This window comes from Grus americana, chromosome 3 (assembly GCF_028858705.1).
Source record: "Grus americana isolate bGruAme1 chromosome 3, bGruAme1.mat, whole genome shotgun sequence".
Taxonomy (NCBI): domain Eukaryota; kingdom Metazoa; phylum Chordata; class Aves; order Gruiformes; family Gruidae; genus Grus; species Grus americana.
The window spans coordinates 108,016,621-108,039,258 of record NC_072854.1 but is presented as its reverse complement, the minus strand read 5'-3'; the positions used below and the strand labels follow the sequence as shown (position 1 = coordinate 108,039,258).

The following is a 22,638-nucleotide window of genomic DNA, read 5'->3' as shown; positions in this document are numbered from 1 at the left end:
CGCTTGCTGTCGTGGGCAAAAGCCAAATATCATTTGTTTGCAGGGACGTGTGTACACAGAAGACTCATGCTTGCTGCTTACAGGATGGGTTGGTCAAACTGCCAGTGAACAACAGAGTTGAGTCAGCAGTACAAAATTAAAATTGAAAAAAAACCCAAGCCAAAAACCAAAACAACAAAAAAACCCCAAACAAATGAAAAAAGGACCAGGCAGCATTTCCTAGAGAGCTCTGCAAGCTGGCTGGGACCCTCTTAATAGCCTTGCAAATGTTGTGAGCTGTATGCAGGCAGTTGGCACTGAACGGTGCAAATGGGAGAACTGCAGCAACTCACCATCTTTCCACAGCCTTAAGACTGGAAAATACCTCGAGCCTGCGATTCCGACGTGGTAAACTAGACTTGCTCTGCCACCTCCTGGCTGTACCCGATACCGAACAGAATTTAATATGCTAAACAGCCTACTTCGCATCTTGGTCCCTTTCGGGTCATGGGCCTGATCTAAAGTTCACTGAGATGACCAAGCTTCGACCTCGCCCTGGAAAGTATATGCAGAATGAATCGAGACATAGACAATGCCTTTTGGACCATAAATAAGAAAGAAAGTCTTTGCTGACCTTACACTGCGCTCTACACATACATTTTAAAATACAATGAAAACATCATTAGAATTCTTTCCGTGCCTGCTTCCCATACAAATGTGTTTTATGAGAGTTTCTCACCTTAAAGGGGAGGGAGATCACTGCCTCTAGAGGTATCCCCAATGTTGTAGTTGTTGGACTTTGTCCTCCCAAATGTTTAGGCGTCTCTGCTTCTTTATTGCTCTGTGGAAAGGAAGTTCTGTAAGCATACAAAAAAGGACTATATACTTGTTTGTTTTGTAACATGGGACTATAATATGGAAAAAAGCCTCTAGTTAATATTCTTCTTTCCTTCCTAGCTTGCAATGTCTAGCAATATTTCCTACTAATGTTGGTGCAGGGATGGAGATAGATATTGACTTTCATCTCTGTACAGAATTCTGGCTTTACTGCTCCATAAACTGCTCCAAGAGAATAATAATAATATGATGTCATGATTTATAAGCACAATATAGTTTTTTACATTTTTATACAGTTTCAAATAGTATTTTCTTTCACAGTTTTCTATTATCTGAACTTCTACTCCACAGAAAATCATAGAAAATCTCGGGGAGACTGTAAGCCTAAGGACATATAACCTTTGGCAATATGAGTCCACAGGTAAAGAGGAAACGTGGGTTTGGAGCTCTTGTTGCTCCAAGTCTGCCCTTTAATCATCAGTTTACAGCTCAGGAATACATCAGTTATTCCACATTCATTAAGGACTCTGATAATCCACTGAGTGATATTACCCTTTAGAAAGATTTTTCAGAAAAATGTAAAGCTAGACAAAAGCAACAGTGACTGCATTTTGAAACTCACATTATCTTTGCTTTGCAGCTGAGTAACATCAAATTCACCTGGTAGGAGCACATTCTTTCCTTGGTTTACATGTATGTGAAGAAATGATGTATTTTTAATGAGATTTATTTTCATGACAAGAATTGCATTGACAATTTGCATTAAAGATAAGCTAAATTAGCTGTTCAAGAGTAGAACTAGCTTTCTCACATTTGTTTCCTTTAATTAACCCATATAGTATGTTAATTTTGGATTAACCCCTGCCTTATGCTATCTATGAGATCAAAGTCATCCTTCCATAAAATCTTTCATCACCTCATTTTCTTCATGTCTGTTGACCCTTTGAAGACATACGTCATAGAGAAAAATTAGAAGGGCATTTTGCTTTAATGTTCTACCACAAAAATACAGTAACTTTTTTTTCTATTTTGTCTCAAGTGAAATGGCAATTATTAAACTTTTCAGCTGGACAGAAATTTGTATTTCCAGCCAGGTTTACTTTAAGTACCTAGTAATTTATTGGAATTATCAAGTCACTTCCGATGCTAATCAAAAATAAATGATATTATACGAAACCCTAGTGACCTCCAAATGGAACTAAACCTTTTAGGTCCCCAGTACAGATCTCTACCACATGTGGTAATAAGTAATTGGTAGCAGTAGACATCTGTTATCATCCATAGGGATCAGTTGCATGAAGGAGAAACTCAATCAACAAACTTGAGGGATGTAGGATACATAGTTCATCACCAGATAATACAGATATTTGTCAACAAACAAAGAAACATGTACACTCAAGAAAGCCTTGAATTGTTTCAATGCTGGGTGAGAAAGAACAGACACGGGGCTGTATAAATGCTGGTTCTGCTTTCTCCCTGCTTATTCTCCTTCCTCACAGCTCCCTCCTTCCTATAATATCAAGTCCTAGTAAAAAGTCTCCAACTTTTGCCCTTTGTATCTGCTTTACCTGCCTGCTGGCCCAGCTCCCCACTCCTCAGCCTGCAGTGCTCCACTCTACACAGAAGAAGCTGCCAGTTATGGATTGCGGCATAGGGCTGCACCCAGGCAGATGAGCTGGCAGGGAGAAGCTGGAGGGCCGGAGGATGCTCACTGCAGATGTCACCAGCCAGAAATTCAGCTGCCAAATTCTAACGAGCTTCTGCTGAGGGTGTCCAAATTAAAATTAGTCAGAGTTTATGATTTGGCCGATTCATGTGTTCCTGGAGACAGAGAAAGGGGCTTACTTGATACCAAAAACGCCTTTTTCTATAAAGCCTGGCAGAAGTAAGAGCTCCAAGTCAAAGTATTGTAAAATTTTTAACCAGGTCAACATATTTGCCATACTCTCATTTTTATGTGTGCTTGAACAATTTTAGGCAAAATTTTCCAAAGTCTGGCTGACATGAGCTGTGGAGAAACGGTGCCTAGAAAGACAGTGTTATAAAACATTTTAGATACCTCTGCAACGTCTGCCTTCTATCACAGTACCACCCAGCCTAATGGCATCTCATTGCCGTAATGGAAATGTTCCCCTTACCCTCAGTCCCAGAGGACGAAGCACAGAAGAGGCATCTTGAACCTCTTTCTTGACTCCAACAGTCACACCAGAAAAAAAATTAAGGAACAAAGCACAATATACACCTTACCCAAAGCATGTAAAGTCTAGGCCTGGACCCAGACTTGGAAGAGGGAGTCTCTCTGCTGTTTAACTGCTAGCACAGCCCTGGCACAGGTCTGGTCTGGGTCAGCTAACACTCTTCCAGACAATGCCTGTGCATGGTTTGGGGGCTGACAAACGCTACAGGTTGCTCCCAATAAGCAGTCTGGCTGCAGCTACCTTGTTTCGGAGGCTGCGTGAGTTTAGCTGTGCCTTGCCAGGAGTTTACTAGTTTGTTTACTACCTTGTTGGTTTACTAGTAGTTTGTTTACTACCTTTCCAGTCTGTTTACTAGTAGAGAGAGATTCAAACAGGTTCATAACTCCAACAAATGACTGTGATCATCCAGGGAGACAGCGTGACTGTAGCTTACTCCTCACTTACTTCCCCTTCCATTTATCATCAAAGAAATAGGCCAGTGGTACTCAGGTTGTTAAACTTGCCAAGTAACACAGTTAAACTACCTATTTGGAACAAAAGTTTTTAAAATTACAGCAAAAGAATAAGGAAGAAGGTCATTTTTATTCCCATAGCAAGAGACCAAAAAGATAGCATATCAAGCACATTTTGGCAGGAGATGAAGCCAAGGATCATTGCTTGGAGGATTCAATAAATGTCATTAGCATCTGTACTTTTTCCCACTTTGTTCTTATTATGACATCTTGGCAAAGTGCTAAGAACTATTTATAAGAAAAGGTTACGGTTGCTGGCAGATAGGGGCAGATGGGATCACAAGAGCTTGAACCTGAGGAACATTATCTGCCAAATTAAAAAAAAAAAAAGTCTTTGGAGCTAGTGAGGAAAGATGAAAAAGAACTAACATGGCAAAGTAACAACTGCAAAGGTAAGAATGACAGATGTTTTTAAATTGTGTGCAAGAGTCCAAGCAGCATAATGGGAGCAACAGTTAGAAATCAGAATTCTAAAATGATTTGAAGCAAAGGAAAAGGGTAGGCACAACATCAAGGAACCCTTACAAATAGATAGAGAATCATTTATCTGGGGAGAGGAGTGAAGAAAATACTTAAATCAGTGCCATCCAGAAATGAATTAAAATCAGTGAGTTCCAATCCAGAGGGAAACTTTAAAGTTAGATATTGGAAAGCAAATATGGTTCAGTCTGTCATCCTTTCCCTTTGAATCCAGTAACATGGTGCTGAAGCCTTGTGAACCTGTAAGGAGGAAGATAAACAAATTTGTCACCGATGATCACTTAAAGCAGATGACTAAGGATGAAGGAAAAAGAAAACCACTTCTCTGGCATCATCAGTCATAAATCAGCCAGGCCTAACTGAAGGCTGAAAAACTCGGGGAATCTGACAAGCACTTAGAAAAATACACCAAAAATTTTTTTCTGACAGATACTGCAGCCTCCTTCAGTTAGGAGAGTTTTAAGGCCTGTTGCAGAAGCCACAGAATTAGAAAAAAAAATTATCAAGAAAGAAAGAAAATGCTGTTCTGAGAATAGAAGCAAAAGCATATTCCTGTGTTTAGATCATTCAGTTAAGTTAGCTGTGTGGATTAACCTTGTGTGGAGGTGACGTGAGCCTGCAGCCAGCTCCAAGAACTAATACTGTGTTGAAATGCAAATCTTGAGGAGCAATTATGCAAAAGCTCTTACTAGGCAAGTTTGGGGGGGAAAACCTTAAAAATAAATTGTAAAGAACAGCCTGACCAGAAATGAGGCAGCACTGTGGGGAATATCAATTGCTGTGCCAGGAGAAAGAAATTAAAGGAATGTGCTAAGAATGTCAACTATGACCCTGCTGCGAAACACTGAAGTTCCCCAAAGCACAAAGTGAGAGGGGCTAGCACTGTAAGCCACCAGTATACGCATCTAGCCCTTCCTACAGTAAAAGAGAAGAGCTGGGCATTAGAGACGAATGCTCCAGGCCTGGGAGAACACCCTCACCTGCAGGAGAGAGCAGGGTCATTTCCAGAGCATGTCCTGGAGGTTTGATCTCTCACAGCTACACAACATACTATCAAAAACAAATGGGGCATTCTTCATCCCTGATTTTGCTTAGGAATAAAGATCAAGCCTTCAAACCTCTTTAGCAAGTGTGGATTCGGTGATTGGATACAGGCAGAGGGCTTTTGTGGAGTTCTGCACATACAGAAAACTCTGAGACCCAAACCTCTCGTAACCTGCGAGCAGTCACTGATCACCTTTCTGATACTTGTTTGCTCAGGATAAAAGCAGCAAGCTTCTTTGTTAACACTAAGTCCTACAGTAATGTGGCTTCTTGTAATGACCAAGCAACTTCAGGTTCTTTTCTGCACCTTGATCCACTCAGAGGACAATTAAAACCAATTACAACTGTCTAATTTTCACAATTTACATGGAGAAATTTTTGGCCCTGGAATAGATTAGTGCACGCAGAGAACTGGTGACATGTATGCCATTTGGCCATTATCCCTGAAAAGCCAGAAACAGAATCCAGCAAGCACCTTCTTTCTGCCTATGCTCAATATTCCCCATGTGCTGCCTGTCCTAAGCTTGAGGAAGGGTGGTCTGGTAAGCTCCCAGCACCAATATGAACAGCAGCCACGACAACAGTATCAGCTCAGCTGCTTTCTGGACTGGAGAATCACAAAATCAAGAGATAAGAGCAACAGCCTTGTCTTTGATCAATTGCTGCTGTCTGTTTTCAAAGATGGTCCCTTCAGACAGGGTGATGTGACAATTCTCTGACAGGCTGCCTGTGATCCCAGGCTGTGCTGTGTGTGTATTAGAGAAGCACTATCCAAACTTGTCTTTAGAGTTTCAGCAGTACCGCACTAGTAAGGAAAGAGCGTGACCACATACTGCGTACAGAAGCAGGGACCAGGAAACACCGTCACTTTCTACTGCATGTTCTGTTGATCTCAGTGAGTAAAGGACACACCTTTTCTCCAGCACCTCACTTTTGCATTTGGGAAGCAGGGGAAACAGTGCTTGTGTTCCTTTGAAGAACACTTTGACTGTGATGGAGTTAAGAGGGAACCAAAAGGAGATACTGCTGCCATAGCTGAAGAGATGCAAACCTCCTTCCCAGTGCTGGATTGATATGATGTAAACTATACATTTGTGAACTCTGTAACCTCATGAACTAGCAGAGTATAAGATTAGAGGCATCTCCTTAACTCTGCTCCCTTGCATGTGTGCATCACAACACATCTCTGATGACATGATTATATACGGCTTCTAAAATAATATAATATCAGGCGGTTTTGTTCTACAGCCTTATTTATTACTTCTGAGTCTGTTGGCTCTATTTAATCTTTTCCTGCCTGGAAGAACATCACTCCATCAGTGAATCAGCATCTCCAGAGAGGAAACGAAATGGAGCCCCGTTCATAATATACAGCAAATCGCTGTCTTAACACTCAGTTAATGTTCCACAGTGGATTAAGAATTATTGTCCTAGTATTTCAGCTTAGTCCAGATTTAGTGCCCCAGTGGAAGAATTAAGGAGTAGATGAAACAGTGCATGTAAAGCTAGTTTCCACAGCAATAGAGGAGCATGTTGCTATCACAGTCACTAAGGCAGGTATGTAAAAATCACGGAGATGTCACAAAGCGATTCTCTTTTCACAAAAGCTTGAATAAGGGGAGAAAAATGCATTTGGATACCACAAGAGATTTCAGCAGTATTGCTGGAAAGCAAACAAAGATAAGCTGTTTAAACAAAATTATTTTAATGAGTGCAGTTATAGACAGAAATATGACTAGCGCCTCTATGGTCCACGTGTTGTTATGCATCATCTGGTTAGGTACTGCCTGGATTGGCTACAAAAGAGACTTTACAGCAGCTGACGTGTGTCCTAAACCTTTACTCACAAAAGATTCCCCTGAGATGTGAGGTCTTCACTGAGGATCTAAATTTGAGAGGGATTTTCTCTCAAATTCCTACCTCTATCCATGGAATATTCCTGCAGCTCCATATCTGACCACTGTTCTCCCTTTCTCTTCTCTGCCTCTGACCAGGTTTGTGATGACTAAGGGTTGTTGCACTCTGGGTGTTCTGATGAGATCTGAACTGCAAAACCCAGGAAGAAATGCCCCCTTGGAGCTTCATATGATGCTCACTCTTCCTGCAGCTTCAAATATCAGCTATGCAACCATGAGCTCACACATCTGACTCACTGCTTCTCATCTATTTCCCTCAACTCAGCTTTGCTTTGGCAATATTGCCACCCCCACGTCTCTTGCTGACTGAACCCCAAGCAAATTAAATCCTGAACTTTCTCTTTGACTGTCTCCTCTTGTTCTCGGTATTTTTTGTAACTAAGATGCTGCCATGTCCCTTTTCCTTCAGGTAAGTAGCCAGACAACTCCAGTTACGCTCTATATTCTTTTGTGCGTTAGGCTATGCCTAAATACCAGTGATTCTTCTTCTGCAATGTTTCTAAGACTCAGGACAGATCATGCTCTTGCCCACTTTTTCCTTATCTGCTGCCTGATGTTATCTCCCCCCTTTCTAGCCTCTCTGACACTGCAGCCAGCCCAAAGTACAGCTTCCAGATCAACCTCATGCCCTGCATAATGATAGTATCATTAACACTTTTCCCTTCTCATCCTTGATTTCCTACTAGAGCATTATTTTCTACACCTCTTCTTTCAACAGCGCCTTTATGAACCTGCTTATATTTCTGACATTTACTTTGCTGTTTTCCCCTCCATTCTGACAACAGTGCTGACTCTTAGCACCAAGTATGACTTGTTTGTCACTCTATCCTCTTCCTTTCTCCCATGCTGCCATGACATAAGTGACTTTTTTTTTTTTTTTTTGACCTCGCAGATCAGTGACTCTCCATTTGCCAGCAGAGCTGTCTCTGTCCCAGGAGCCATGCACAATGACACATATTACCCCATCTTCCTTCAAATCCCTCTTCAAAACCTACTTCCCTTTAAGACAGACAACATAAAACCAGAATAACCAAAATACACAATTCCATTGGGCTTGCTGAGGGAACTACAGCCATGCATTTCTTCCTTGTGCAACTAAAAAAAAAAATCCACTCGATAACAGAGACAATAAATGGTGTTACTGAGCATGGCATGATATACAGAGACTGAGAAAGAAACCCCAAGGTTTTAAATTAATTCAGAACTCCTCTTCACTGAGCTACACGATGTCTACATTGAACTATACAGTTCAATGCACCACTACTAGCTGCATTACCATCTGCCATTTTACATACCCATTCCTGGAAGAAATACATGGGGCTGCTGGTTCCACTGGAATACATGACACATTTTCCACTGACCCTGTGCAAGCTAAGCATTGGCATAGGCTTACATGACACGATGTGTTGGTCTCTTATCCATCTCTATAGGTTAGCCATTTACTAACTGTACTAATTACATTTTCTGTTATCAGTTCATCTATATCTCTACACTTGTTACTGTAAACTGATATCAGATATCAATCTTAAACGTTCAGGAACTGTCCCTTGTTAGGCTGTCTCCTTCTAATCTGGCTTAGAGAAGATGAAGGGAATGCAGGTCACTTACTACTCTAACATGGAGTTTCTTTCCAGAGTCCCAGGAATGCCCAAGGCTCATAATGTCTTCCTGTTACCACGAGAAGGCTTTCTGATGAATCAATTCTTAATACCAGCAAGTGGGCCATCACTTTGAAGTTGGTCCCTCATGTTGCTGCTCAACACAACTCATAATACTTTGTAATGGATCCGACTTTGACCAGAAAGCGTGCTGGTAAGTGCCTTTACAGAGAGTGTAAATAGTTGGATTTAGGGAGAAGAATAGGAACAGAGTGCTTGTGCTACCAGCTCAAGTCAATCATACATCCTTTCTGCTCTTTATTTTCCCTGCTACTCCATGCCTAATGCCAGGAGACTTTGTTGTCCAAGAAAATGGAGGGACATTTTCCCTGGCCTGGAGGTAGATAATACTGCTAGTGTAAAAGAATGAAGTGGACTCTTATGAGCTCTCTGCCCTGTGTTTTCCACCCTCAGTGTTCTGTGATTCATCTAATTAAGGTACACAGCCTGGAAAACAAGAGGCAATTTGGAACTTCTACTCATTAGCTGGGTATGAATGGGATTATTTTTTTTCCTCTTGACTGTCTTCATTTTATCTGCAGCAGTTCTTCATGACTCAGACTCCAGAAGGGCTCATGACTGTGTGGGTTGCCTCTGGCAAAGGCAAGCAGCTTGAAAGTAAGTGTCTGTCTGTCTGACTTTTACTTCTTTCTGAAAACAAACACTGAAAAGCCTATTCCCTGTGTGGCTGACCCAGCTGCCGTGTCTCGCCTGCTTGTTGGGATACAAGATGATTAATCTCCTTCTACATAGTTGAGTACTTAAACCATATGTGAAGGGGGCACAGGGGCTTTCAGATAAAGCAGGGATGAAAAAAGACTTGTTTTATGCTTAATGAAGAAATAATTTCCTTAAGAACAAAAAGCTCCTCGCAGCCAGTGCTTATAAATTGCTTAATTGGAAATACACATAACAGTCCTACGAGGATTATCTGAGTGCTTCTGGCTGGAATTAGAGTCAGGAAAGAAAAGTTATTTTAGAGATACTAATAAAACAGGAGGTTGTGAAGGCTTCTGGGATATATACAGATGTTTTATTTTAGGCTTTGCATATAAAGCTGACTTTTAACCGATTTGTTCTTGGTTGGCAAGCTCTGCTGATTAGCCTTGAGGCAGAGAAGAGTAAAAATAAAGGGACAGACCCCCCAGATCAGAGGGTGATAGCTCCAGAAAGCTAGACTGATTTTTGTTAGCTGAGACTTCAGTCTATCAGGCCTGCTACCGCTGCCTAGGGAGCTGTTTGAGATTTAATCAAATGTGCCAGAAACACAGCTAAAGACATCTTTGGCTGTACCTTTCCTTGCTCCTGATAGGTATCAACCCCTTCAGCAATCCTTTGCTTTCTGCAGGAGACAACCACGCTCACAGGCAGACTCCTTGCCTGGCCACAGTGGAAATGCCTTCCTCCATGCCCTGCCACGGTCAGGCTCATCAGTTCCTCTTCAGAAAGGGGAAAATGGTGGCTCTTGCAGCTCCATCACCTCCAACTCCTCTAATGATTTTTTTTTTTTTTTTTTTGCACAGGAGTAGTGCACCAGCAGGGCTGCCTCGGATGCGTGGATTTTATAGCTCTTTGTTTAGAGCCCAGCTCCAGGGTCAACTTCTAGTGTACCTGAGGCCTTTCTGTTGCTGGAATAAACGCCAAATCTTTGGTGGCTGACAGTAAAGGCACCCGTATCATCTTCCTGTAACTTCTTTTGCTTATTTGGATTTGGACACTGCGTCCAAAAGTTGGTCCATCATCATCAACTGGGCACGGTGAGCGGCGGCCGACGGCGGCAGGATCGCCTCACAGCCCCGGGTCCTCTCACAGCGGCCAACGGCCGCGCCTTCCCGCCGGAAGGGTCGCGGCGCCATCTTGTGGCTGGGACCGGCGTGGCGGCCCCTCGCTCGGCTGAGGCGAGGCCGCGCTGGTTTTCCGCCAGCGGGACCCACCGGGATGCTCAGTTTTGCCCTGGAAAATATTAAGAGAGTCGTAAAAAAACCCAAACAAGCCAACAGCGGTGTGTGTGGAAATGATCATCGGTAGCAGCTGCACAGGTGTAAGAAGTTGTTTTTACTTTTTCATGTGCTGCAGCTCTGGCAGTCAACAACTCAGGGCAAGCTTGGGGGAAGGGAGGGTTGTTCATAATCCCTTTTTATTTTTATCCTGCCTTGCCAAGCTGAGTTTCCTCCACTTTATGACTTACAATCTTTATTTTCTCTTCTAACAAAAGGTGGCATTTGAGTTCAAAAGCCCCACAGGGCTCTTGCGGTAGCGACAATGAAAAGAGGCAGAAGAAAAGGTCTAGACGGTTCCACTTCAAAGCTGTGGCCGTTTGAGGACGGATGGCGAAAATGCAGGGAGCCATGTAGCGAATCCGATAATAGCCAGGCAAAGCTGGCCTTTCAGGCAACGCTGCAGGAATGAAAGAGGAAGAAAAAACACTTAAAGCATTTGAAACGTAAAACTTAAACGCAGGGCTTTCATTTTAAAGTACACTCTTTTTTCCCTTGTTTTTAGCTGGTGAGGGCATATTCATTAGCAGCTCTCTCAGGTTCAACAGTTTTTAGATTTTTATTAAGGATGGTATAAAGGTGCACACGGAGAATAAAAGCAGTAACTACTACAAACTAAAGCTGCAGTTGCCTCTTTAAAGTCTGACCTGATATTCCTGAAAGCAAGGAGTCACCTTCCTGAATCTTAGAGTAGTTGCACCAACAGGTCCAGCATGGAGGCTTGGTGACCATGCCAAAACCTGGCAAGCTGGGACCAGGACTGAACTGGGATGTTGTTTGTCCCCAGCGTTACTTATGGAGTCCTGCCTGGCTGAGGCAGGGTCTTTTTACCCAGAGAGCAAAAGAGAGAGTGAGAAAAAGAATTAAGAGTCATGCAGGTCCTCTTCCTTCACATCAGCCACGATGCTTGCATGTGCTTTCATGCTGTATGCTGTATAGCATGTGCAGTAATTATTAGAGCTTTAAATTTGGGTGTTCATCCCCCCACAAGGCAGTGTGGGCAAAGGCTCAAGCATGACAAAAGGGGCTCTCCAGGTCTAAACATCTGCAGAAGGGGGCTAAGAATGGGCATGGACAGCTCTAGGTTTAGGTCTTGTCATTTAATTGATGTTTTATACTTGAAGGGATGATGGTGATGTGTGTTGGGGTAAAACTGAGACCTTTTGAAACCTGGTTCATGTTTTCCAAAGAACACAAAGCACAGATCTGCTTCTAGAATCTGTTAATTCTGCAAAAGCAGAGCTGGGTAATTTTGTGGGAAAGCAACCCTCAGCCTCCCTGATCCCAAATTTGGGTTCCTTACTGTACCTTACCCCTTCCTGAAGCTCACCACATCTGAGTGAGGTGGTCTAACTAAGCATGTGGATTTCTGAGTGCTTAGGGAACACACCTTTAAGCAGAAACTTAATTTAGGCAGAGGTCTTTCTTCCTATCATTTCTTCTTTCTTCCTTTCATTAAATCCCAAATTATGCATGGAATGTAATTTTATCTCTGTCTGTCACCATGCAGGGCTCTGCTGGCTGGTACAGAAGTAAGCCAAAGCCTGTAGCTATCACTCAAGCTCAGTTCTACCCACAGGAGTCCTGTGAAAAAACATTTGATTAAGCAACCAACTATATAGGTGAGAAGTTTAGTGTCTGAAAATATATGCATCACAGCTGAAAATAGCATCTCTCTAAGATCTGTAAACTCAGAGACTGCTTACAGTGTCACTGCCTAACACCTTCCCGGCAGAACAACAGAGATTTTTGTCTTGTAGTTGCTCATTTTCGGCTTCAGTCAGAGCTTCAAAATCAGAAGAGACTTTTTCAAAATCTCATCTAGATTTCCCCTGCAATCTCAAGACAATGTGTTTTACTCTGTGATGGGGAGTTGCTCCGGAGGGACAGGCATTACCTCATTGATAGAGACCCTGTTAAGTACATCTTTCATTAACTGGGCCTAATTATGTTGGGTATCATGTACACACAATACAATAATGTTCTTCAGAAAGTTTTGGGATGAGGTCAGTAAAGAGAGACAGAAGTAGAAAAGGCAGTCCAACCTGTATTTGTCCCAGTACCAGAGACAGATACAGAATAAGAATTTCAGGTCTGTGTATGCACCACTGTATTTTACAAGCCTGAAATCTAGCTTTTCAAATCTTCAGTGGAAAGGACAACTGGACGGGGAAGTACCACGGTGAGGTATTGAGCTGCTCTGCTGACTTCCATTCCACACGGGGCAACACTTCCACGCTGGGGGCAATCCTTCTGTAAGCAGACTTTGCACAATTTATAAAAATCTTTAGGTCCTTCTGATGGACAATGCTTTTTATTTCTGATGTCTCCTGTCAGAACAGGTTTTACTGCAAAATGGACTTTGATAAAAATTGAATTGTTTGTAAATGACTTATCTAACTTAAAAGGATAGAGGATAAAGGAGAGATCCAGCAAACATAATGTATTTGGATTCTCAAAAAGCTGTCGGCAAGGTTCCATGCCAAAGGTTATTAAGGAAATGAAGCTGTCATGGGATCACAGGAATTATTGCATGGAGTGAAAGCTGGTTACAGCACGGCAAAGGGTGGGATTTAGTGGTCAGCAGGGAGAAGAGCCAGCAGTGGGGTCCAGTTGTGACTATGACAGTATCAGCAGGCTCCAAAAAAGAATTAGACAAATTTGGGACACCAGGTCAAAAGATGAACACTAAAGGACTGGGCAAGGGTGTACCCTCGAACATCCCCCATCCAACAGCTGTGGGTACTGAGGGAGTAAGCATGGAATGCGCTGCAGAAGGTGGCCAGGCAAAGGTGCTCTCCTCACCTGGCCTCTCCTGTTGCCGGTGCTGGAGACACGGCATGGTGCTGGGTGGACCCAGCAGTGTGGGTGTTATGTACCTATTTTGACAAAATTTGTGGTAGAAGAAAATGTGAACAAAGAGTTTCAGCTATCAGAATAGATTGCTTTGATAAAGAAAATTTTGGCTTTATCTTTTGGATTTTTTTTAAATTGTGCTACTATTGAGGAATTTAAATACATGCTATTTTCATTATTTTATAGTGCTTTAACACTACAATATATGATAAAATATTAAAAATAAAAAGCAAAATATGACAACATTTTCAAAATTTTGCTATTCTTTAAGGAATATTTTTATATATCTGGATCGGTTTGCTTTGTAAAACTGAGTCCATACCAATTTTGATATTTTGAATTTTCATTCTGAATCAGAATTGAAATGTGTTTTGCAATATTGTAATTTTTGGTGGAATACAAACATCAATTTCCAGTCAGCTCTAGTGATTTTCCTTTTCTAATGTTTCTCAGCCTCTTCTTCTCCCATTTCAGAAGCCTTCACTGTTAGAAGCATACCAAGCCTGCTCTAAGGAGACAGTTAAGGTATTTCTTATGTGCACATAATGTACAGTATGATCGAGGGGGGCTTGATTCAGCATTACTAGAGCTCTCCCCTGTTTAATTTTGCATCAAAGACCAAGATCATCTACTGCTGAAGTTAAAAGCAACCTTGGAAAGGAGTAACACCACCTGCCTGGTTGCTCATTCCCGTTACCAGAGCTCTTTGGTGTCCCCCTGGGTGCCAGCGGCACTGGTGTGGCAGCACCGTGACCCAGCTTTGCTGGGGCTTACTTGGTCGAGGGCAAGGGTGGGGAGCAAGGGGTGGGAAGCTGATAGGCAACAGCAGGGTGGTGGACCTCTGTCTCTGAGCTGTTGATGCCAGTACATGCTTTTGCCAGCTGAAGTCTTCATGAAAAGCTCCCTCCGTATTAGATAAAGACCATCTGAGCTAGATGTTGGCTAGAATGTGGACAGTGAGGGCATTGTATTGCCTCACTTTTGAGACTGGTACCTGCTGCTGTCTGTGACCCTGAAGTCTGGCTCCAGAAGAAAGTGGCAGGGGGTGGTTTCTGTGCTTTTGTACTTCTTATAGCTTGTACTGCAGTTTGGGATTCTCCACATTATTATAACTATTTCTAGTTAACTGTAGGAACTGCTTTGCAGAAGGGATCTTACCATACTGCCTCTCTCTATCCTCTTCTTCCCTTTTTTCTCCCAGATTTTCTGTGATAATCATTCCTCCTCCTCACAGCCCTGCCCATCTGATGGTGTGGGCGGGCATAGCTGGTGTACAGAGCACAGCTACCTTCTCTCTGTATATATTCATTAAATTCACCAAAAGCCTTCCTACTAGCAATAAACCTCTGCTTCACAGGAGATCCAGAGCTTTCCTAGAGGTGGAACTGGGACCCAGTCTGGAAAATTACAATTGATTTTGCAATCCAAGTGGCCTTTGGGAGTCGCCCCCAGAGAAACCTGGCTTCTTGGCTTCAGAGTGGCTTCCCAAGTGCTAGAGACAACTGTGGGCGTCTTGGGAGCCGGATCCCCTGACAGATCAGCAGCTGAGCGTGGTGGTGCAGTAAAACGTGGTGCGTGCTCCCAGAAGGCGTTGCTGCTGTGCTGGCCAGACACGGGCTAGTATGGGACATGCCAAACCTGTCAGCTGCATTTGGGGTGACTCACTCAGGGAGGTGCACTCAAGTAACTGAGGTGTGGGCAGGATTTTGGTCATTGCATCATCTGCTTCTGACAGTGCTTCCCCCTCGCACAAGGGAATATACCTTTTAAATTTCTCTCTCTAAATACCTGTCTTGCTGCCTGCTGGTGTGTGGGCTACAACTAAGTACGGCTGTAAAAAAACCTGATGCCTAGATGAGACTGGCTCTGAGGGATGCGTCGGCCTAGGGCTCTCAGCTGCCACAGCTGCTCTCTAGTGCCCTGATGGTCAGCCTCAGCAGAGCTGCCAGGGCATGAAAGAAATTGAATCAGCTTCTAATTCTCAAATACAGGAAAGGTGGAACGAAATAAGCCAGAAAACTTACATCTCTGGGTACCACATTCTAGAGGTGAAGTAGTTCAGGGCTAAACCTCCCACTCTGAAGGGAAGGAGATAATCTTTTTTAAGTGAGATCAGTGAAACAGTTCCTGTCTCTTCATTTTTCCATGAAACCAATAACTTATTATGCAAGCACAGGCTGAAGTACTAACTCCTTTGGTTATAGCTTCTGTGTACTAGGGCACACTATGGAGATCTGTAGGTACAGTCGATGGTGGAATCCAAGCCCTGTGATCATCATCAAAAACGGGTACCCATCATCTGAAAGACTTTGGGTAGCTCTTTTTGGCAGGGCAGCGGAGGAGCTGGGCGATCCATGTTTGTTTACAGAAGCTGGTGGATCATTACCCCAAGGAGAGCACAGCAGGTGCAAGGTGAACATCTGCCTGAGGACCTTCAGTGGCAGCTGAGCCTACAGGAGAAGTTGGAGTTGGTGCTGGGAGCCTTACGGGGGCATATTTCCTCACAGAGAAGAATCTTAGGGAGGAAAGGAGCTTGTTGACTGCATACAAGCCGGATAGGGAAAGGAGGCTGCTGGCACTCTTACATTCCCTGGAAACAGCTTTGTCATAAGCTGTTGTGAGCTGAACTCAAACCTAAAAGATGAAAATCTCCAAAACCAATTACCACTTGCCCCTGTTGGGCCCCTTCTTCTGATTCATCGCCACCTTGCAGGAGATGTGTGAAATGTGGGTTCAGCTCATCACTTGGGGTCATCCCCTGGCAGCACAGCCAACTATTGCAAGCCTGTGAAAACACTGTCTTCCTCAGGTCACACTTTTGGAGGTAATGGCTCAGCAGTCAGAATGAAATCATCAAACACCAAGATGAACCAAAGCAAAAGCAATAGATACTGCTGGGTGGTTTTGACCAACTGGCCAATAAAAGACACATCAAGTTTATACTGCAAGTTTATTATAGTAATACAATCAGATTAAATTATTTTCACAGCTAATATACCTAATTATATCAGGGTATGTATATATATTTTATTCCCAGCACAGTACAATCTTTTTATCTTTAATCATGCAGCAAGTAATGTACAAACACAATTATATGGAAGATTTTTTTCCCCCCCCTAAAAAAGTGAAACCAAAATTACAAAAGTATGGCTTTATAAGAAAATCGTATCATACAATGAACGTTCATTTGTACTTGGGCATGGCAACATTCAGTCTTAATCAGTGAACAACAGCATCTGTCACTGTCATGCTGATTCCAAAAAAGCCAAGGGAACTGGGAACAGGAAAATGCCCATCGGTGTTAGAGAGATGGAAAATATATATCTATATACATTCAAAGTACGAAAAATGTAAAAAATGTTTTCAGGGATTAAGCGTCACATTTATTTATACACTGAAGTCGATTATGAAGCCTCAAAGAATGTAAGTGCAGAGTTTCTGTTTTTCTTTAGACCAACAAACATCGGGAGTGATGCAATTGACTTAAAAATGTTACTTCAGGTGTAAAGAGGTGTAACTGAGGTCAGAATCTGGCCTGTCCTTCCTGCTAATGGTGCTGCAGAAATAGACAGAAGCATAGGGTTAGGAAGTCATAGGTGGCTGAATTTTGCTGGCAGCCCAGAGAAAAGAAAGACACAGATGTATGTTTAATAGCTTTTATTTAAAAAAAAAAAAAAAAGGATTTGAGAATAAAACGTGGCTGCTATTAGAAACCCTTCCCCAGATGATTGTGGTTGTTGGCGAGCAGAAGCCCTTGTGCTTGGCTTTCAGGGGTAAAACACCCATTTCAAGAGCAAAACTGCTGCCTTTTTACAAGAGAAGAAGAAATGTCCTTACCTGTTGGCAGCACAGAGCTTGGGACACACGCTTATCTGGTGAAAAGGCTGCTTGCGTAAGGCATTGATCACTGATGCGTGTAAGTACTGGAGTGGGTCAGTAGTGTAAGTCAGTTACGAGTTTTACCAGGAGAGGGCAGACAGAGACACAGACATACATGTGCACACGTGCACCCACACATTTACACATGCACGCACGCATACACGTACGCCAAGTCACTCGCCGTGCTCACTGAAGTGATACTCATCGAAACTGGTCACACGCACATACACGCACAACCCAGATCCTTACAATGCTACTCCTCAAAATTGAAATTAAAAAGATGTAACCTGTAGACCCAACCTGTAATCCAAAGATTAGCAAAGACTTCACCCTTTCCCTTTTCTCTCTTGCTTTTATTCTTTTTACCAAGTTCAGAAATACAGATCGTAGCTACACTTACTTAGTATGTATATATGCAAAATGTAAACATCACTACACAGCACCTTGCACCCTTTTTGATTAACAAAGTCACTAACATAATTGCCATGCAAGCATAGGGATTTTTCAAGACTACGGACTGTCAGGTTGCAGGAAGTGTGGAAAATATTTTGAGTTTACTTTTGCTAATGACCTGGCTTGGAAAGAATGGAGGAAAAAAATCAACAGAGACAGGACTGAGGTAGATTTGGCCGTATCTGATGTAATGTCACTGTACTGAGCAGGAAGACAAATGGGATCTCAAACTAACAGGCAGGTCACCACAAGATAAGCAAACCAGGTTTAGGGAGAAGATTGCTCCATTCCAGCAGAAGGATGCCCCATCCTGCTACAGGCAACGGAAAGAGTTGTCACCACACCACTAATGGCCCTAAACTCTGGCCCAGCAGGACTGCACATGGAGGTCTGATGGCAGCTCAGCAGCTGAGGGCCAGGTGGCACTTGATCTCTTGTTGAAATGGTCAGGAAAAGGAGGAATGAGAGCGGAGCAATCTTTCCAGTGCGGGTAGCTGCCTGTTGCACACCGGGCTGAGTACACCAGAATTGTTGCATGTTGACCAACAACGGGTCAGCAGCTTTCTTCGAGGCTGTGGTACCAGATGCAGATATGCCCCAGAATTTGAGTTTCTTGAGTAGTTGCTGAGAATCCATCTCTTATCTGCTGTCTGGGCTGGTGGATAGCGGGTAGCCTCCCACACGGACAAGTGCATGGGCACGAGCATCGTGCTGCCTGCTACAAATACACCCATAAAGCCTGAAGTTCCTGAACCCTGACCTTTGCAATGATCCACAACTATTACAGTCAACAAGAGTTCCCTGCACCATTTTAGACCTACTTGCTCCCAGTGGGTTGCTCTGGCTCTCTGGGTACAGCCCCCTGCCCTATTAGAAAGCGCTACCTCATTAATGCCAGGAATCCCTACCTGCCTCTGATTTGTAAGTGGAACAGCCTTCCCCTCTCTCCTATCTTTTCTGAAACTCTGTATAGCACTGAAACTCTCATGGTGCAGTAACACTCCCTTCTCTCCTTCCCTGGGATCTCTGCTCCCAGGGCCTAATTACTATTCTAATAATATCCATCAGCAGCCTCCTCTGCCTCTCGCCCACCGACATCCGGATGAGATACCGCATTGCTGCTTGGGACAAACCCAATCCCACTCCTGCAGACTCCAGGGGTGTCACAGAGGCTGTGCTCTCCGTAGTTGCTCTCCTCAGCCTTGGGCAGCGAGTGCCTGCTTTGTCCTCTGCCTCCAGCTCTGGGTTTCTGGGGGCTGCCGGGGCTGGGGACCGTGCAGGGCTCGGCAGAAGCAGCTCAGTCACTGCTTATAATGCAAATGTGCCTTGGGTTCTGCTTTGCTTCCCGAGCTGTGACAGCCTCCGCCTGCCGCAGAGGCTGCTGAGCGAGCAGCCTCTCCACAAAAACCTCGCCCAAGATTGGCCCTGAATTTCTCCCTGAATTTCTCCGCCACCCGTTCATGCCCTCCCCCATCGCACGAGGAGGAATAGATACAGACGGGGAAAGACATCCAAGTCCCCAGGGGCAGGGGTGGAAGGACACTGCAGCACCAGGGATGTGGGATTTCAGGAGAAGGGTTAACCCCTTCGTGGCCTGCTTGCCACTTTGAGGGCTGGGCTGACATTTTCTCCCTCTCACAAGCAAGCTGCATCTTCACCTAGCACTGCGCAGGCAGCACTGGCTCCCCGGGGCTTCCATGGCACACGGAAAGGGATGTCTGGGAGGAGCATCCCGGTGTCTCCGCAAGGATGTTCCAGTTGGCTGTGCCCAGTACATTGCGCAGCCCTGCAGGAAATCTCCACCTGGCCGTGGCTGGCATCGCCAGTGTCCTGGCACATGGAAGGTATCCCACGCGCAGGGAAACTGAGCGGAAGTGCTCCCTGTGCTGATGGAAAAAAGGGTGCAGCTCCAGCACAGCCACCTTGGCACAGGCAGGGAATTAACCAGATGAGACATGAGCCATTTTTACACGGAGCAACTGAGATCCAACCACACGTCCTTTCTTAGCCAGAGCCTTGCTAAAAGGAGTTTGCACCCCACAGCCTTTGGCTCCAAATTTATTTAAAGAGATGAGTGATTTATTCACTGCTGTTCAGTAGGGATCTGGGGAAATGGGTTACGCTACTTCAGCAGAGCAGAGGGTTGTGCTTACAAAGAAAGGAGAACATTTGGGTCCAAAATAAGGGATGTCCCCCAAAAGGAGTTGGGATTCTGACACTGCTCTGTTGGTGCTGAGCACGGCCAGGATAGCAGGACCAGTGCCTTGGACGGACAGGGCTCTGCCTGGGCAGCAGGCGCAGAGCTCCCCAGAAAGCAGGGCAGCCCCTGCTTTCTGCAAACACACCCTGCCTGCAGTGCCCAGGGGAGTCTTTTTGTATTTTCTGGGATCAGGCCCTCCATCTGGACCTGGGTGACAACAAGGGACAACTTTTAACAGCAGAACATCATACCCCAGCTTAGGATAACTAGCAAACGCCCATGGCTCTGAGAGCCACTGGGAAATCAAGTTAGTGAGCTTGAGTCTCGTGTGGAAATACATTCAGCCCTAAAACACAAGTCAAGGAGAAATAATGTCACTTTTGAAGGACAGGGCTTTCACTGGCCCTGCTCTGATTTCCATTTTTTTTACTGGACAGCAGGGAAAATGGTTCCTTCCCCGTTGCACAAGTCTGTAGAGGCATCAGGGCTGGGATTGCCTTTAACCCCCTCACTCCCAGGTGAGACAGGATGCTTTCTGTTAGCAATTCTGATGGTCTTTATCCCCCTCACCAGGAATATACACTCACTGCCCCTCTCTGAACTCGTGCCCTCCATGCTATGACCTGCTGTAAAGTAACTCAGTAAAATCAGGTACCCTGCAGGACTGCCTCTACGTCCCTGCAGCATAAGCCAAGGACTTTTTGGTTATTCCTAGATGATGCTGGATCATCGTTAGAAAGAAAACCTGACGTTTGAACCCTGTAGGTATGGGGTGGTATCTCTCCCAGCTCTAGCAGAACACAGTCCCATAGTTACACCATTTGAAAATCCCACTGGGCACGTTGTTCCTTTTTACCCAGGTATGTTACACAGGCTACAGTTATCATATTGAGAATGCAGATACACTGATACCAGCTGACAGCTAAGAAACCAAACATAACACAGTCTCGACTATGGTTAACCCTTCACATGCACAACAAAACAGAAAACAAGGAAGGCTTTTGCCTTTAAAAGTGCCGTGCCTGCAATCAATTAGAAAAGACATTTAAAATCTTGTCACAAAATATTGGATTTTCCAGCATAGCCTAATAGGTTAAGTACTAAAATCACACTAAAATGCAGAGGGTGGTGGATGACCAGCTCCCCTAAGTTGCCTTTGAAAATCCAGGACCCAGCGAATAAAGTCAAGGAAAAACATTTACCACATTTTTTGTTGGTAGCTTTTTGCCATAGGATGGTAACGGCTTGAGTGCCTGAGGTATAGGTAGTTCCTGGATGCTTTTAGGGAAGTGGGAGGGGGGAAGAGTCTGGAGAATAGTTTGCATAGCTTGCAGATATAAAGAAGCAGGTGTGTTCCCCACCAGGCTGTTGAATTTGTCTTCCCCCAGCAAAGCTGTCCAGTGGTCCGGATGCTCCTGCAGAACTTTCCGCATCTTAAACTGTGGGTTGGGCATGAAGAGCAAGAGGTAGTCGAGGCAGAGCTTCTTTGATGCCACATTGACTTTGGAGTCCCACATCTGCTCCAGGATGACGTCCAGCGGGGTAAGCCCTTTACTGTCCTCTATCCTGGGAGACGCTCCATTCCCGAGGAGGATGAGGACCGTCTCTGACCTCAGCAGTTCGCAGGCAAGGTGCAAGGGGGTTTTCCCATCTTCCAGATGAAAGCAGCCAGTCCTATTGATGTAGGAGTTCAAGCTGGGGAGCTTGTGTGCAATTTTGATAATCAGCCCCAAGATATCTCTCCTGTCATAGGTGACCGCCATGGCCAAGTGAGGAGCAGAGGATGGGCAGTAGCAGAAGTGTTCCCCAGGCACCTTGAGAGCCTCCTCTGGAAAATGAGACAGCAGATACTGAGCATAAGGCAGGTGGTTATGCACCACTGCATAGAGAAGGGCTTCTGAAGGTGAGTAGGTTCTTAGGCTGGCATTTTCCTCCCAGTAAAAATACTCCATAGTCCTCATGTCTTCCAGCATCCACACAGGCTTGTGATCTCTCACAGCCTGGTAGAACATATAGGATAAGAACTTGCAGTGCCTGCTCTGATCATCCTGCAGGCTGGCCTGGTTACTGGCCATGGCTCAGCAAATAAAGAGCAGCTCCACGTAAAATCACTCCAGACTGTAAGATCTGTGCACTTGGAATGCAGATCCCGATGCTGCTGCAACCTTCAGGCTGTCATTGCTGCCTGGACTGCACTAGCTGGAATGCATGGGCTGATCATCTCCACCCATTCATTGTTTTTCCCCTCACTGCAGTGGTTTTGTTTAGGTAAGCACAATCCCACAGGCTCAGTTAACCCATGCCATGCAAGCAGATGGTTAGTAAGTACATCCCGCTCTGCGCGTGGCACAGGTTACTGGAACGCTGTCAGACTGCGAGTGATTTTATACACACACAGCCAGCGAGAGGAGAGGGAGAGACTAAAATTAGCTTGAGAGGTGAGGCGGATTTCTGTCTGCATTTCGTGTCTAACCAGATCAGCTCATACATTGCAGTAAGTGCAATAGCACTATTCGTCTATTTTTTGTGTCTCACTCCCACACATGCAGCTCATTATATAGTAAAAAATATGTAGCAGTGTAAAAATGCTCCACAGCTGATAATACACATGATTATATGCTCGGGAAAT

General features: G+C 44.3%; 1 protein-coding gene across 1 annotated transcript; it reads right to left on the bottom strand.

The window, feature by feature from the left end:
- Positions 1–16,428: 16,428 nt before the first annotated feature.
- LOC129204727 (ankyrin repeat domain-containing protein 9-like) lies at positions 16,429–22,339 on the bottom strand. Its single transcript, XM_054821212.1, has 2 exons — positions 21,212–22,339; positions 16,429–17,033 (listed from the first exon to the last, which is right to left on the bottom strand). The coding sequence occupies exons 1-2, from the start codon at positions 22,082–22,084 to the stop codon at positions 17,025–17,027; spliced, it is 882 nt and encodes a 293-aa protein (XP_054677187.1). The 5' UTR covers positions 22,085–22,339; the 3' UTR covers positions 16,429–17,024.
- Between the last annotated feature and the right edge of the window lie 299 nt (positions 22,340–22,638).